The 14,761-nt window shown below is 36.4% G+C and overlaps 1 protein-coding gene across 1 annotated transcript; it reads right to left on the minus strand.

Moving 5' to 3' along the window:
- Nucleotides 1-9,574: 9,574 nt before the first annotated feature.
- On the minus strand, nucleotides 9,575-13,846 carry LOC133291802 (putative disease resistance RPP13-like protein 1). Its single transcript, XM_061490137.1, has one exon. The coding sequence runs from the start codon at nucleotides 13,844-13,846 to the stop codon at nucleotides 9,575-9,577; it is 4,272 nt and encodes a 1,423-aa protein (XP_061346121.1).
- Between the last annotated feature and the right edge of the window lie 915 nt (nucleotides 13,847-14,761).

Consider the following 14,761-nt stretch of genomic DNA (forward strand, 5'->3'; position numbering starts at 1 on the left):
TCCGAGTTCCGCTCTATGCAAGGACCTGTATGGAGCTTTCTTGTAACCACATCTGGCGGATTACCCAACAACTTTCATTTTCTGACATTGGAGTAGTGGTACAATTTAGTTGGGGTTCCGAGTTCCTTCAGTCTAGTGATCTTGTCAAAGAATAATCTCCTTGTGATCTTGTTAAAGGATAATCCTGCTACAAAAAACATCTTAAAGGAAATGACTATATCTTCTTCATCTTTAAAAGAATAATCCATGCATGTCTTTCTTTTTTTTTCTTCTTCTTCTTATTCTTTTTTTTTTTGATAAAAATGTCAAAACAAAACAAAGAGAGGACACATTATCATTATCTTGTATATTTTTTTATGAGTTTTATCTATCTTCCTCTCTAGGTTTGTTATGTCTTCCCTTACAATATTAAGATACAACTATTATCATCATATGCAACTAAGAATAAGCTCATCAGATATTGAAGAGAGGGAACGAAAAGAAAGATTAAATACAGTGATAATAATAGCAAACCCACCAAATTTGGTTTTTTCTTTTCTTTTTTAAGTTTCCATAGTTACCATTTTTTATTTTATTTTTTGAATCTTGAAAATATCCAGAATATTTTATGTATTTCCTAAACACTAGGGGAAATTGACCAAGTGATAACCGACTAATGCCACTGCCCAGAAATTGTGGTATTTATTTTATTGCTTGCCTTGCGTTCCAAAATAAAAATATGTAACCAACTAATTTGTAACCAACTGACACGTCTTAGATTCCCTATGTGAGTAAAATGAGTAAAGTACAGTAAATTTCGCACCAGTTACCACTTTCTCCTCAGTTCAGTTATTACTAATACTAGGCATGCCAGATTTGTGCCTCTTCTTTTTATGATATCCTGTCTCTATATCTTCTCTCTTGGTTGTGCACCATAGTTCCTAGAGAGAAAAGCCTGCTGTTTGAGTAGATTAAAGCTTGAAGTAGTGCCCTTGGTTCCATTCGGTTTTACCTTGTGCTCCGCCAAGAGGTAGGCACGAAAATCCCTCCACCATTCTCTTGTTTGAAATAGTGAAGCATGACTTAGAAAATAGCCTTTCATTTGTAAATTTTATGCCTTTAGGTTCTGTTTTGAGTCTTAAATTAAAAGCTTTTGGGATAAAACGAAAATGATCTTAAATATTAAAAAGGTAGGAATGTTTGCATGTTATATATGTATTTAGGATTTTCCGTGAAACAAAGTTATGACGACAACATCTTATGCACCATTGTAGCGCACCTACTAGAGTAGTAAGTTTTAGGAAAATTTATTCCTTTGAAAACGTTATCATATGTTGACCCTTAGCTCACTATTTTGTCATAAATTATTCACTGTTTTACTGAAGGAAAACGTTCGTTGTTTTGATAAAAAATGCCCACTGTGTTAAGTGAAAAACGTTGTTGTTTGCTTACTGTTTTATTCACTGTTTCGCTAAAAAAAAAATGTTGTTGTTTGCTTACTGTTTCGCTGAAAAAACGATGCTGTTTTACTCACTGTTGTTGAAAAACATTGCTGTAAAATGTCCACTGTTTTATTTGAAAATGTTCACTGTTTTATTGGAAAAACGTTCACTGTTTTAAGTAAAAACGTTCACTGTTTTGCTCACTGTTTTGGGTGAAGATACTCAACGTTTACTCACTGTTTTACGTGGAAATGATCACTGTTTTTTTTCACGGGTTAGCATTAAAGAAGGTCAAATGAAAGTCAAGAATAATTTAGAAAAAGGAACCGATTTAGCAGAATGATGTAAGGATATGTAGGCTTTAGGAATTGTTGTCAAATTATTAAATTTAAGTGAAACATATGCTGATTTATTATAATGTAAAATAGGTGCGAAAAATCTTTGAGACGTAGGACTGTTTCGTTGTGAATCGGTAAAGTAAGTTTCGACGTACGAGGTATGTGTAGGCGGTATTACCTTCTGTGACTATTGGCTAGTGTATGGAATTGTGATGTGTTGCTCACATTTGCTCTATGTATGTTATGGTGATGATTAGCCAATGGTAAGAATATGAAAGGATGATATGAAATATGCATGCATTTTAAATCATAATACATTTTTCTGTTGGGTGCGATTGCATAACATGGCATGTATACTTGATTCATGACATCTTGAATATATATATATTTGTATTGAGGACATGTGATTGAGCATGCATCATATAGGCATGCCTGGTACCAGGAGAGGGGACACTTGGCTTCAGTCCGCATAGGTTCCACAGTGGGATTCACCTTCATGGGAGCCATTAGGAATACCCACTGTGATGCTACGCGCACGACGGTGCTATGAGCGTAAAGGAAAAAGAGCGTTATATACGCGTTATGATATATAATGAAAAGGATTAAATGTTTGAAGTGACTATTTATGATTTTGTGCCTAGTTAATACTGTTGCATTTGGTTTTGTTGCCACACTACTGGGTTTATTCTCACCCCTTTGGGGCTGCAATTTTAATTGCAGGAGGACGTAAAAGCATTTGAGGACTTGGATGTTGAACTCTGTTATATTTTTGCTGCTGTCTGGATTTATTCACTGTTGACTGTTTTAAGCTTGGGATGACTGTATTATGTGGTACTTGATGATTTTTGGATGACTGTAAAACTATGACTTATTTCTGCTTTAAGTCTTTTTATGAACAGCGGCTGCTTTAAGAAATCTGAAATGTTTTGCGAAAAGGGACTTTCTTAACGTTTATCAAATGCTGAATTTTTAACGATTTACGGACAACTTACGAGTTATGTTTCGAGGGGCAAATGAACTCCGATTTACTATTATTTTATATGCACGCGAAGCCCCAAGCGTCTACTTTCGGATTGCGTTAACGGTACAAAAATATTTTGAAAACTCGATTTTATATTAATATTTAAAGGAATACGGTTTTCTTAAATTTTCACCATTTTTATCAGCAACGCATTTTATAAAGTGAGGATTTATTTTAGGCATAAGAAACATTAATTATAAAGTATAGGAATGCATAATTGTATCATAGAAAATAAAAGAAAATATGATGTTACTTAAGGACACACTTGGATCGAAAATGTTATTGGGTTAATGTCTTATTGAGTGTCATTGTGGGCTGTATTTTTTAGCTTCTAAATGTTAAAGGGGCAGCAGCCTTAGGGTATTAGAAAAAAATCCATGCGCAGCCCAATTCCATGCACCTTTTATCTCATCAATAGCCTTAGTAATCCATCTAGTCAGCCTTTGATTGGTAGCTGTCCATTTTTGGCAAAATACTATCCTTACTCCCCATCTATGTGCGCTAGAATAGACAAAATGCATCCGAAAATTCTGATCAAGTTCCCTTTTAAAAGTCACAAGGCAAACATTTCATCTCTCCTCACATGCGCTTGGAAGAAGCATAAAGGGCTGACGTTGCTTGCTGAAATCTCCTTTACTTTTCAACCTTATTTCACTAAAATGGCCACAAAGCGTTATCCACTGTATATCCTTCCACCTTGTGCGCATTGGGTATCGTTTCTGATCAGAAAATTCTGATCAAAGTCTTATTCTTATGACACAAAGTTGTGCACCCCTCTTTTCATTTTTCACGCATAAGGGTTGCTTGTAAGACTAACTATAAACCTCACTTTATTTCATGCATCCAATGGTTGATAAGTGGTCAGCCTTGCATGCAATTTTATTGGCTCAAACATGTCACACCTCATCCCCATTTGTGCGCTCCAAATGGGGGAAGTCTTCAGTTTTTCTGAGGACACTTCACCAATTTAAAACAACACTTAAATCCCCAACTTCATTTCCTCCTCACTCAAGCGCTGATGATGTTAGCAGCCAAGCCAAGCTATTCTGTTCTTTTTCCACACTAAAACCGTGAACTTGTGAACATCAAGTAAAGGATTTCAAATCACCCTCTTGTCTCACCAAGAGAACCCGAGACCCTCACCAGAGAACCCAGCCATTATCACTCATATGGTTTCCTTGAACCGTGACACTAGTAGAGGAAAAACTCTATAGAAACAAATTCAGCTCTCTATCATTCTTAACTCCCATCGTGAACTTAGGAGGCAACTTCCATCAAGCACCGTTTCTTCCATATCTCTCGGCCTAAGCTCATCCTTTAAGGGGGTAAAATAAATTTCCTTCTTCTTTGATTCTCCTTTTGGCGTAGGGGTTAATGGAGCTGACCTTTGCATGTAGGCTTTTAAAGCTAGGAAACTCTTCCCAGTCTGGTGCGCACAACCTTCATTGGAGGAGCTGAATTACTACTCTTTGTCCAACTCGATTTTCCCTTGTATTCCCGTCAAGAGGTAGGTTAAAAATCTCCACTGCTCTATACCGAAATGTGGAATGTCTTGGGATGTAGTTTTTACCTATTTTTGGTTCTATAGTTTCGTATGGGAAGACAAATAAAATGTTAGTCATCATCTTATTAGTTTTATGGAGGTTTTAATCACTAAATGCATGCAGCCTTAGCTAGAATTATTTGTTAAAGCCTAATATGAACTAAGTTACATTTAGATAAATAAAAAAATGCTCTCTGTTTCGCTGAACAACTTACTAGACAGCATGTTGTTTTTATTTTCTGAGATGACGCTGCTGTTTGATGATCCACTGTCCACTGTTTCGCTGTAAAAATTATGGACAGCATGCTTAGTTTTAGCGCACCATAATGGGAATGGTATTAGGAGAAATCAGAATGTTGTAGGAATTAAAGCATGGAGAAAACCGTATAGTATGCATGTGGAACTTAGGAAAATTATGGAATATAGTGCTGTATAAATTTAATGACAAATTTATATGAAGGCAGAAAACGTTTCTCTTAAGAAAAGTTCAAAACCGATTCTGTTTTGGGATGTATTACGTTGGAAAAAATATATTAGGAAGTCAGAATATGGTAGGGAAAGAAATAAGGTAAAACAGTGTGGGAAATTAATGATAAAAGAAACATAAATGTGTGAAGTGTTTGGAAGTTCCCTTAGAATAGGATTCTGACTTGTATACTTATGTTTAGGTGCGCAATATTCTTGAAACGTTGGGCCTATACACTGCTGTTTGGTTAGTACTTAAAAGCACCAAGGTATGTGTAGGCGGTATTACCTAATGTGACTATTGGCTAGTGTATGGAATTGTGATGTGTTGCTCACATTTGTTCTATGTATGTTATGATGATGATGAGCCAATGGTAAGAATATGAAAGGATGATATGATATATGCATGCATTTTACATCATAATACATTTTTCTTGTGGGGTGCGATTGCATAACATGGCATGTATACGTGATTCATGACATCTTGAATATATATATATTTGTATTGAGGACATGTGACTGAGCATGCATCATATAGGCATGCCTGGTACCAGGAGAGGGGACACTTGGCTTCAGTCCGCATAGGTTCCACAGTGGGATTCACCTTCATGGGAGCCATTAGGAATACCCACTGTGATGCTACGCGCACGACGGTGCTATGAGCGTAAAGGAAAAAGGGCGTTATATACGCGTTATGATATATGATGAAAAGGATTAAATGTTTGAAGTGACTATTTATGATTTTGTGCCTAGTTAATATTGTTGCATTATGGTTTTGTTGCCACACTACTGGGATTTTCTCTCACCCCTTTGGGGCTGCTATTTTTACAAAATGGCAGGAGGACGTAAAAGCTTTTGAGGACTTGGATATTTGCTGTTGGCTTCTACTGTTTTGGGCATGCTGCTATTGATGTGATATTTTATGGATGACTGTATGAAATTGAGAAGCTTTTATTACTGTGAACTATGATTTTATTATTGCATTACGATTTTATGACCAGCAAGTATTTTGGAAACAGATGTTGAAACGTTTGCGAAAAGGATTTTGACATGTTATCTAAATGCTGAGTTTTGAAAAGTCTTTGCGAGCACTTTGTAAGTTGTCGTACTGGGGCTACGGACCTCCGATTTTCTTATAATTTATATGCACGCGTAGCCCCAGGTGTCTAGTTTCATTATATATAAACCTTGCAAAGAAATTCTGAAAGATAGATTTATTATGAATTTTACCAGCCAGGACATTTGGGATATTTCCACTATTTTATCTCTTATTTTACGAGTTATGTTTCGAGGGGAAAACGAACTCCAAATCACTATTATTTTATATGAACGTGAAGCCCCAGATGTCTAGTTTCCAGATTAGAAAGAATATATTTTTGAATCATTGAACTGGATTTTATACGAATTTTTAAAGACAGCAAGGTCTATCAGGAAATTTATATTTTTAATAAGTTTAAGAAATTTTGTGTACTCTGATTTTTGTAATTAACCAGATCTCCTCTTTAGTTTATATTTCCCTAAAGTTGTACTTCCTTTTTTTTATTTAGGAAAATTAACTCATCCATTGGAAAGCCCCCTAGAAATCAGAAAATATCTTGATCACGTTCACAATTAATAATCTTTAAGATATAAACTTGAAAAAACATCATAGTGGGGTAGCATGTACACAACTCATACTATATTTACCGAGAAATATTCAGAGAAAAAAATAATATGAGAAAAAAATGATAATAATAATAAAATAAAATAAAACAAAAAACAAAATACTCTGACTTTAAATAACTATCCTTATCTTCATCGTTGCCCTTTAAAATAAGATTATGTTTTATGATTGAGTTAGGGGGGGGGGGGGGGGGGGGGAACTTAGCTTATATTGTGTTTTTTTCTGGCCGGTTCACGTTGTCTTGTCTTGGTTGATTCTTCTGTGCTCAATGTTTAGTTCTGGTCGGCGTTTGTTGTTGTTGTAGCTTTAATGAGATTTCTTTCTTGGTGTTACATCTCACATCATCTATATTTGATGACTTGTCTAAAAACATCCATCCTTAGAAAACAAAAGTTAGTGAGATAAAAAAGAAGTACATTAACCCCTGCCTTCAGTGATGTGAATTAAAAACAAATAAATGAAGATCAAGATCAAAAGAGTGCTTATTGCACTTAGTGGGATAATTGCTAATAACTGTATTTAGTGGAGATACTATAATATAAAGTAACTGCATCATTTTACAAAAATAACTGTATCTGCACTTCATTTTTTTTTTTTTTACTTTAGACGTGAACAGTGCACATAAGGTCAAGGGAAAAAAATGAGAAAGAGAGAATGACTTCCGCTTATAATTTTTCGTGACAAAATTATTTCGAAAAATATTTGTCTTTTTTTTTTTTTAAAGAATAAAATACTATCTCCTTTTAAGTGCAGTATTTGATTTAATAAGTAGCATCTTATCACATATTGAAGAAAGAGAACCAAAAACAAGGGTGAAATATGAAAAACATGCGAAGTTGGAGTTGTGAGATAAAAATGCTGAAAAGAAGAAGATACTTAGCTTATAATCCTTGCATGGACGTCAACCCATAGATCGTAGAAAAAAAAATGAGATAAAGTGCCAACAACTCGGCTTTTTCTATTTGAAGTCATTTGGCTTCTACAATTGTATGGTGGACCAGGAGTGTTGCCCGTCCAGTGCGGGGACGTTGATGCGTCAAATGGTAATAGAGTGGGAATCAAAATTTACCGATTCCCACAAACGGCGCCAAATGTTCTGGAATGAACATTAATGGTCCAGGATAGCTAGTATTTGTATCTACGAAGCTTATGGTAAAGATGATAGGCAATGAGAAGTCCTACACCTTAGGCCAAAGTCCAATGGTATGAACAAGTGGTGTGTGTGTGAGTCACCTGCGGTGAATAGGATGTGCTCTGAGCACAAGTATGTAGGTTGGTTATCAGATGAGTTCTTAGATGAGTTATGAGATGATCTCCTTTGTTAGCTATAAGGGATTATATATAGATGAATGCACTAGGAGATTCTGCTCCTAGTGGGTAGTTTGCAGGTGACTTCATGGCATGATGCAATGTTAGTGGGTGGTTATTGGTAGTGGAGGGCAGTTATGGGAGAGTGATGGAATGAGATGCTCCATGTAGTGGGGATAGAAAGTGGGTACCACATAAGTGGTCCATAACACGAGTCTTTATGGTTTATTTTCAATCCCAACATTTTAATTCAGTCCGTCTATTTTACCAAAAGCCAATTTTGGGATACTACTTGAACCCTAAAAGTATTCAAATGTTTTTTCATACCGACTTCGATTATTTCTTGAAATAATACCGACCTTAACTACTTGAACCTCTGGTAATCACATAAATTTCGACTCTTTAATTCGATTATATAATTAATTCTGAGTTAGAGCTTAATTACAGCTAAAAAATTTCGCCCTATTTGGTGGGAATCGAACTTACTGAGCTACACGCATTGAGTTTCAAATGCTCTTTTCCTTAAAATGGAGTTATTGAAGAAGCAACTTCTTGGATTCAAACATCCTAACAACACTTGAGGGGAAGGGAAATTAAAACTCATATCTTTTGGGAGGAGTTTAAAGCCTTAATCCCGAACATGTCCTGAATCGAACTAATCGCGAAATGATAAACCGATTAGATTAATTTCAAAAAGGAAAACATAGTTGATACTTTTTGATTTCTCAATATTTTCTACCAATATTCTTAACACTTTGCACATTTCTGTGAAAGTTGAAACCTGAGATAATATATGACTGGTTCATTAGTTACATGGTGATTCTCCTTCGTTTCTTCTGAAGTGAGAGAAATCAGAATTATATGAGTGATTTCTCTAAACTCCATGTGCTCAATTCTCTAAACTCCTCTAAGCTACCAATGTTTCCCAAACTCTACATTAACATTAAAATATCATTGAACAACCTGAATATAAAATTAAAACAGAAAATCAAATATCCCATTAACAACTTGAGATTCGGGTACTTTTTCAACCCAACCTTAAGATTTAGCTTATAACCATTGAGTTATGAGCATGCAAATAGAAACAAAGCAATGAAATCAAAATTATCTGAATACAAACTTATGTCCTAAAACAGAAGCTTCACCAAAAAATGAGCTCTGTTATAACGAGTGGCTAGGATTTTTGGACCACCAAAACTCCACATGCGCACACGATCCTTTCCATAGTCACACGGTTGCAGCATTTTTGATTGTTCTTCTCTGTCCTTGCTCAAAAATGATTGCCAAGCAGAATATTTCTTTTCTGGAAAAGCAGATGCAACAAATTTCACAAGTCAGGAATTTTTGTCTGAGCTATAAATGTTACCTAGTTAGGTTCTAATTTTAGAGAGATTCTACTTTGAAACTATTTGTTGCTTTCTTTGAAATGAGAAGATTAATACACAAGACTCCCTGAAAGATATCAGAATTTCGACCACACATTACCATGATTTCCTTGATATTGTATGCAAAAAGGCATGGTCTATTATTTTGGCTGCTGTAATTTAATTTAAATTTAAGAAAAATTTCAAAATTCCATACCTGGAAGGATGATTCGTTGTTCATGTAGCCATCCTCAATCATATCATTGACCATCGTCTGTAATAAGACTTGACTCATTAGTCTGACATAGATACTTCTATCTGGTAAATCTGAGATTGAAAGAGAGGAGTATGAAGAAAGTGAAATCATGTTATAAAAAACATCATAGCCAATGATATAGTTAATAAGTAGTGATAAATTTATCTTCTACCTTATGATGAAATTAGTCAAAATTCAATACTCGTCATCCGAGTCATAGATAAATTTGCCATCAATCTCAACATAAGGGATGTCAACTATCTTCGACCAGTCATTCCCTTTATCTTTCATGCACTGTTGTTTAAGCAGAGGACAGTCTTGAATATAGAGTTCCAAAAGTGAGGAAGGAAGGCCCTTTTTGGGTAAACAGAAAATCTTGGGACAGTTATAAATAGAAAGTTCTTCAAGAGAGGTAAGGTAATCAAACCCCAAGGATGGTAGGGATGTTAGATTTACAAGATCTCTAAGGGCAAGGCTAGATAAGGAAGTAAGATTATGAAAGCCCTTTGAAGACATGTACTTTAACTGTGGAAATCCTTGAATAGTGAGGCTGGTCAAAGAGGATGGTAACATTGTCCCCAGTTCCTCAAGTGGCATATGCATACTTACACCTATGATGGTGAGGTCCCTAAGAAAAGTGAACTTGTATAAACCCCAGTTGAACATTGCTTCCCAGGCATTATGGTCATTGATCCAAAGGGATGTTAAGTTGGCTGGAAAGCCTTCTTCAGGAACATATTGAATGCTAGGACAGTATCCTATCTCCAGTTCTTTGAGGGATTTGAGATCATGCATGCAGTTTGGTAGGGCCTCTAGTTTCTCACAGCTCATGATGCAAAGTTCTGTCAGACAAGAGGTGGGAAAACCTTCTTCTGGGAAGGAGACCAAACTTGGACAACCAATAATTTTGATCTGTTTTAGATTCACAAGGCAATGCAAGCCATCAGGGAGGGATTTAAGGTTTTCACAGTTCCATATCTGAACAGATTCCAAGGAAGTGTTTCCATGCATAGTGCTTGCGATTGAATCTAGCATTGGACAGCATTGAATCTCCAGTTTTTCAAGATTTTTAGGTAACTGGCCTTTCATTGACAAGCATGTTAGCTCTGAACAATTCCAAATGAACAAAAGTTTGACAGCCTCAGGTAACTCACCACTTCTTGATATGCAAGTGAGAGATGGACACCAGCCAATGTATATATACTCCAGATGAGAAATGCTTGTGCCACTATTCTGGTTATTGTCCTCTTGCATAGTTATTGTTGAAGAAGAGCATTCTCCATTGTCTAGTAAACACTGCAAGTTCTTACAGTTTGATATCTCCAATGATTTCAGAGTGGGAGGCAGTTGATCAGTTGTGACAAAGACTAGGGAATCACAATTACATATGCATAAGCGTTCAAGAAAATGGCTGTTGAACATTAGTGCTTTAGGGATAAATCTCATGACACTGAAATTTCTAATCTCAATTGATCTGAGCATGGATGACAAACCATGTGGATGCTTCTCTGACCAAACTTCATTTCCCCACCAATCAGCAAGAACTATCTCATCAAGAGCACAATTGACAATTTTGAGTTTTTCAACTCTTTTGAACCCTTGTACCAACCCCTCCCTTAATGATGTTAACTCAGAGATGCTTGAAATAGCCATGGAGTTCAATGACATGAATTCAGTTGTGCAATTAAGAACTAAGCCTTTGCATCCTTCAACTTCCAGTTTGCAGAGCAGAGGAAGGTTTGAAAGGGTAACCATCAATCGTTCACATTCTTTAACTAATAGATATTTGAGAGAAGGAAGATTTTCAGGTAGTTTTCCCAAAAGTTTGGGACACTTCACAATGAAAAGCTGCTGCAAAGAAGAAAATATGTCACTCTGCTCATTATTGCCAGAGGGGAACCAATTTTCCCAATTTTCCATATCCATGAAATGTAGTCTCTCCAAGGAAGGGAAAGGTCTTAAGCAACCATCACCATAGAACCCACCATCAATGCAGCATACTTCTTTCATTCCAATGATGTAAAGATCTCTGAGAGCATGGAGATTTCCAAGTATTGGCAAAGTTGTACAATTTGCACAATCTCTCAACTTTAAGAACACTAGACTCTTGAAGGATGGATCTCCTATCCATTTTGGGAAGCTGATACCACCATAGCACCTCACAGTAAGCTTTGTAAGAGTTTTGTGAGGTTGTAGCATTTGAAGCACATCATTTTCTCTTCGAATATGAGACTCATCATTCAAACAACAGCTCCATTTCAATTTCAGCACATCAATGCCTACCTTCTTATTTAACATAGCTTCAACTGCTTCTCGAGTGTCGGTCACATGCTCTAACCTGGACACAGAAAGTATCCCTTGGAGATTTGACAACATCATCAATTCTCTGATCCCACTTTTGCCTAAAACAAAGTTTGACAATGTTTGAAGATGTGTCAATTTACCAATACCATGGGGCATACCTGTTAAAGAATGTGCTCCCGTGATATCTAGATGGCGTAGGTTGATCAAATCACCCATGTTTGATGGAAGCTCCTCAAGATTGAAACAGTGTTTCAGTAATAATGTTTGTAGATTGCACAGACTGCAGACTGATTCTGGCAACTTTCTGATGCTAGTGCAAGAAAGATTCAGGTAGCGTAGATGCTTCAAATTGCTAATTGAATCAGGAAGCTTACTGATGAAATATCCTCTCAATGACAAAGCTCTTAAGCATCTTAACTCAGGTAATAATTTAAAAGGAACCTGATTAGTTATGTAGGACCATTTTTCTAGCCTTTGACGCTTTAGAGGGAGGAATGTTCTTAAAGACTTGGCTTCTTTGAAGGCATGAAACATTTGAATACCATCATATTCACCACCAACGTAAGATGCATGCCGAGCCCGTTTGGAAATTCTCTTTTTTATTTGTCCATGTGAGTGAAAATTAGTGTCCAATTTGAAACAGGATTCTCCAGCAACCCACTGAGCTAGATCATTGATAAGGTCATGCATTACATACAATGATCTGTTGCTACTTGACCTTTGAAAAAGTGAAGCAGAGAGTAGATCTCGAAAGTACTCATGGCCCACATCTTCCATTTGCTTCTGTGCTTGTTGTTCCAAAAATCCTTCTGCCATCCACAGCAACACTAGCTCTTTCTCCCCGAATTCAAAGCCTTTTGGTAGTATGGAGCAGTATGCAAAACATCGCTTTAGGTGTGAAGGAAGCTGATCATAACTCAATCTTAATGCTTGGAGCATGTCACTTTCCTCCTCTGCAAGATCCCATATTTCAAAGTTCATTACATGCTCCCACTCTTCATCATGCTTTGAGGATAAAATGCCTCCAATTGTTGTTGCCGCCAACGGTAAGCCTTTGCATTTCTGAGCAATCTTCTCACCAATTTCTGCAAGGGCTTGATTTGCATCAATAGTTTTACTCCTAAAAGCATGCTGCACAAATACTGACCAACAGTCCTTCTCAGATAACTTGTTGACATAGTGAGATTCAACAGTTCCCACCATTTTAGCAACTTGTGCATTCCTTGTTGTTACTATCACTGCGCTTCCCGGAGCACCTCCGTTGAATGGAGCTACCAGCTTAATCCATTCATTGTAATTTTTATTCCACACATCATCCAGAACAACCAAAAACTTCTTGCCTCTCAAGGCTGCTTTGAGGTTAACCTGAAGCTGTTGCAAGCTATTGAGATCACAGGTTCTGGAAGTGGCTGACTCAAGAATCTTTCCTGTTATGATCTTGACATCAAAATCATCAGGTACAGACACCCATGCCTTGAGTTCAAACTGCAGATTCACCTTGTCATCATTAAACACAACCTGAGCCAATGTTGTTTTCCCAACACCTGGCATTCCCACAATGGGAATGACCGAGATAATTTCTTCATCGCCATGGCTTGACATATTCTCCATCAGCACTCGGATAATCTTCTCTTTGTCCATATCTCTCCCACAGATGTAGGACTCATTCACCATGGAAGATGTTTCTTTGAATTTGAATGGACACCCAGCAGCAATCTCACTTAAACCAAGTTCATGCCTTTCATTTGCAAGATTATTCAGCCTCTCCGTGATCACCTTTATCTTAGATTCTATCCCAACATCAAACATCAAATTACTTGGATTGAGAGAAGTTGGGACACGGTTCCATATTTGAGTAAAGGTGGTTTGAGATTCAGATTCCAACCTCCTCCTCAGCACTCCGGTAGCAAAGTCGTCAAGAACATCTTCTGCATCATAAACCACATCTTTAAGCTCGACCAACCACATTCTCACAGCCTCATTTTTAACCTGCTTGTCCTCTGCATCATTTAGTACTGCTTTAATGAGCAGCAAAGTCTTCTGAAATTTCTTCAGGACTTTGTCATTGTCTCGTGCAAGAATAATATCTACAACATTCTTTGAGGCCAACCTGTCAAACAAAACCTGAATGAAAGCTGACAAAAATGCTTCTCCTACAGTCATGACTTCTCTTTAAAAGCAAAAGAGGAAAAACAATGGATTACAAAATCTTGTTGAAAAACTTTCTGAATACAAAGTTGTAGCTTAATCTGCTGTCCAGAGGATTATGTAAGAATAGTTAAAATGTATGTGAACATATTTGCTTACAAGCATACGTCAACAATTGTGTATAATTTAATCCGCTAGCAAAGCAATAAGGTTAAAAACAGCAATATCCAAGTATTTAGGACCTTGAATGCTGTTTGTACTAAGTCTATAGGCCAAAGCATATTCGTTGCTTGAATTTTATTGTCAAACATTGGTAATGACATACACAAGATAGTGATGTTTTGTCTACTCTATACATTAATATTAGTTCAGGAAGTCATAGAGGGGGAGAGGTTCTAGATTCATGTAATTGTAAGATTGCAAGGCTTCTAAACAAGCATTGACCAAAGGAATTGAAGCTTAATTATACAAGTATATTAAACAATCTCTTTTATGAAGAAAAAAAAAAAGTTGGAGATTTCTTTACTACAGAATCATCAACTGACCAACTTTTTAACATAGCTGTGTACATAGGATTCGAAATTGAGATTACTGGTTAAACTGGAAAAATCCCATGCTATAATGACCCTAAATGGTAAATCTTAATTAGCGATTTAATTTAAGGATTTAAATGCCATAATTAGATTCAGTGAGTGGTTCCGAGTATTTTGACTGTAATCATGACTATGTTATGAACAGTGCGTTCTGCCGGAGAATTTACAGTTTTGTGAATTAACCGATAGAGCTTAAAAGAGAGAAATGATTTTAGAGACATAATTTGACAATTCTGACGACAAATATGAGTTCAGAACGAAAAATTGTATAGTCTGGCACTTTCCGTGAAAATTGATTGAATAGTGTTTCTACCGGGTATTTTGTACTGCTGTTTAA

Source organism: Gastrolobium bilobum, unplaced genomic scaffold (genome assembly GCF_033153095.1).
Source record: "Gastrolobium bilobum isolate Gb01-03AN ecotype WA unplaced genomic scaffold, APGP_CSIRO_Gbil_v1 utg5858, whole genome shotgun sequence".
Classification (NCBI taxonomy): Eukaryota; Viridiplantae; Streptophyta; class Magnoliopsida; order Fabales; family Fabaceae; genus Gastrolobium; species Gastrolobium bilobum.

Excerpts from the sequence above, each read along its gene's own strand:
- LOC133291802 (XM_061490137.1), bottom strand. The coding sequence starts at position 13,846 with ATGACTGTAGGAGAAGCATTTTTGTCAGCTTTCATTCAGGTTTTGTTT.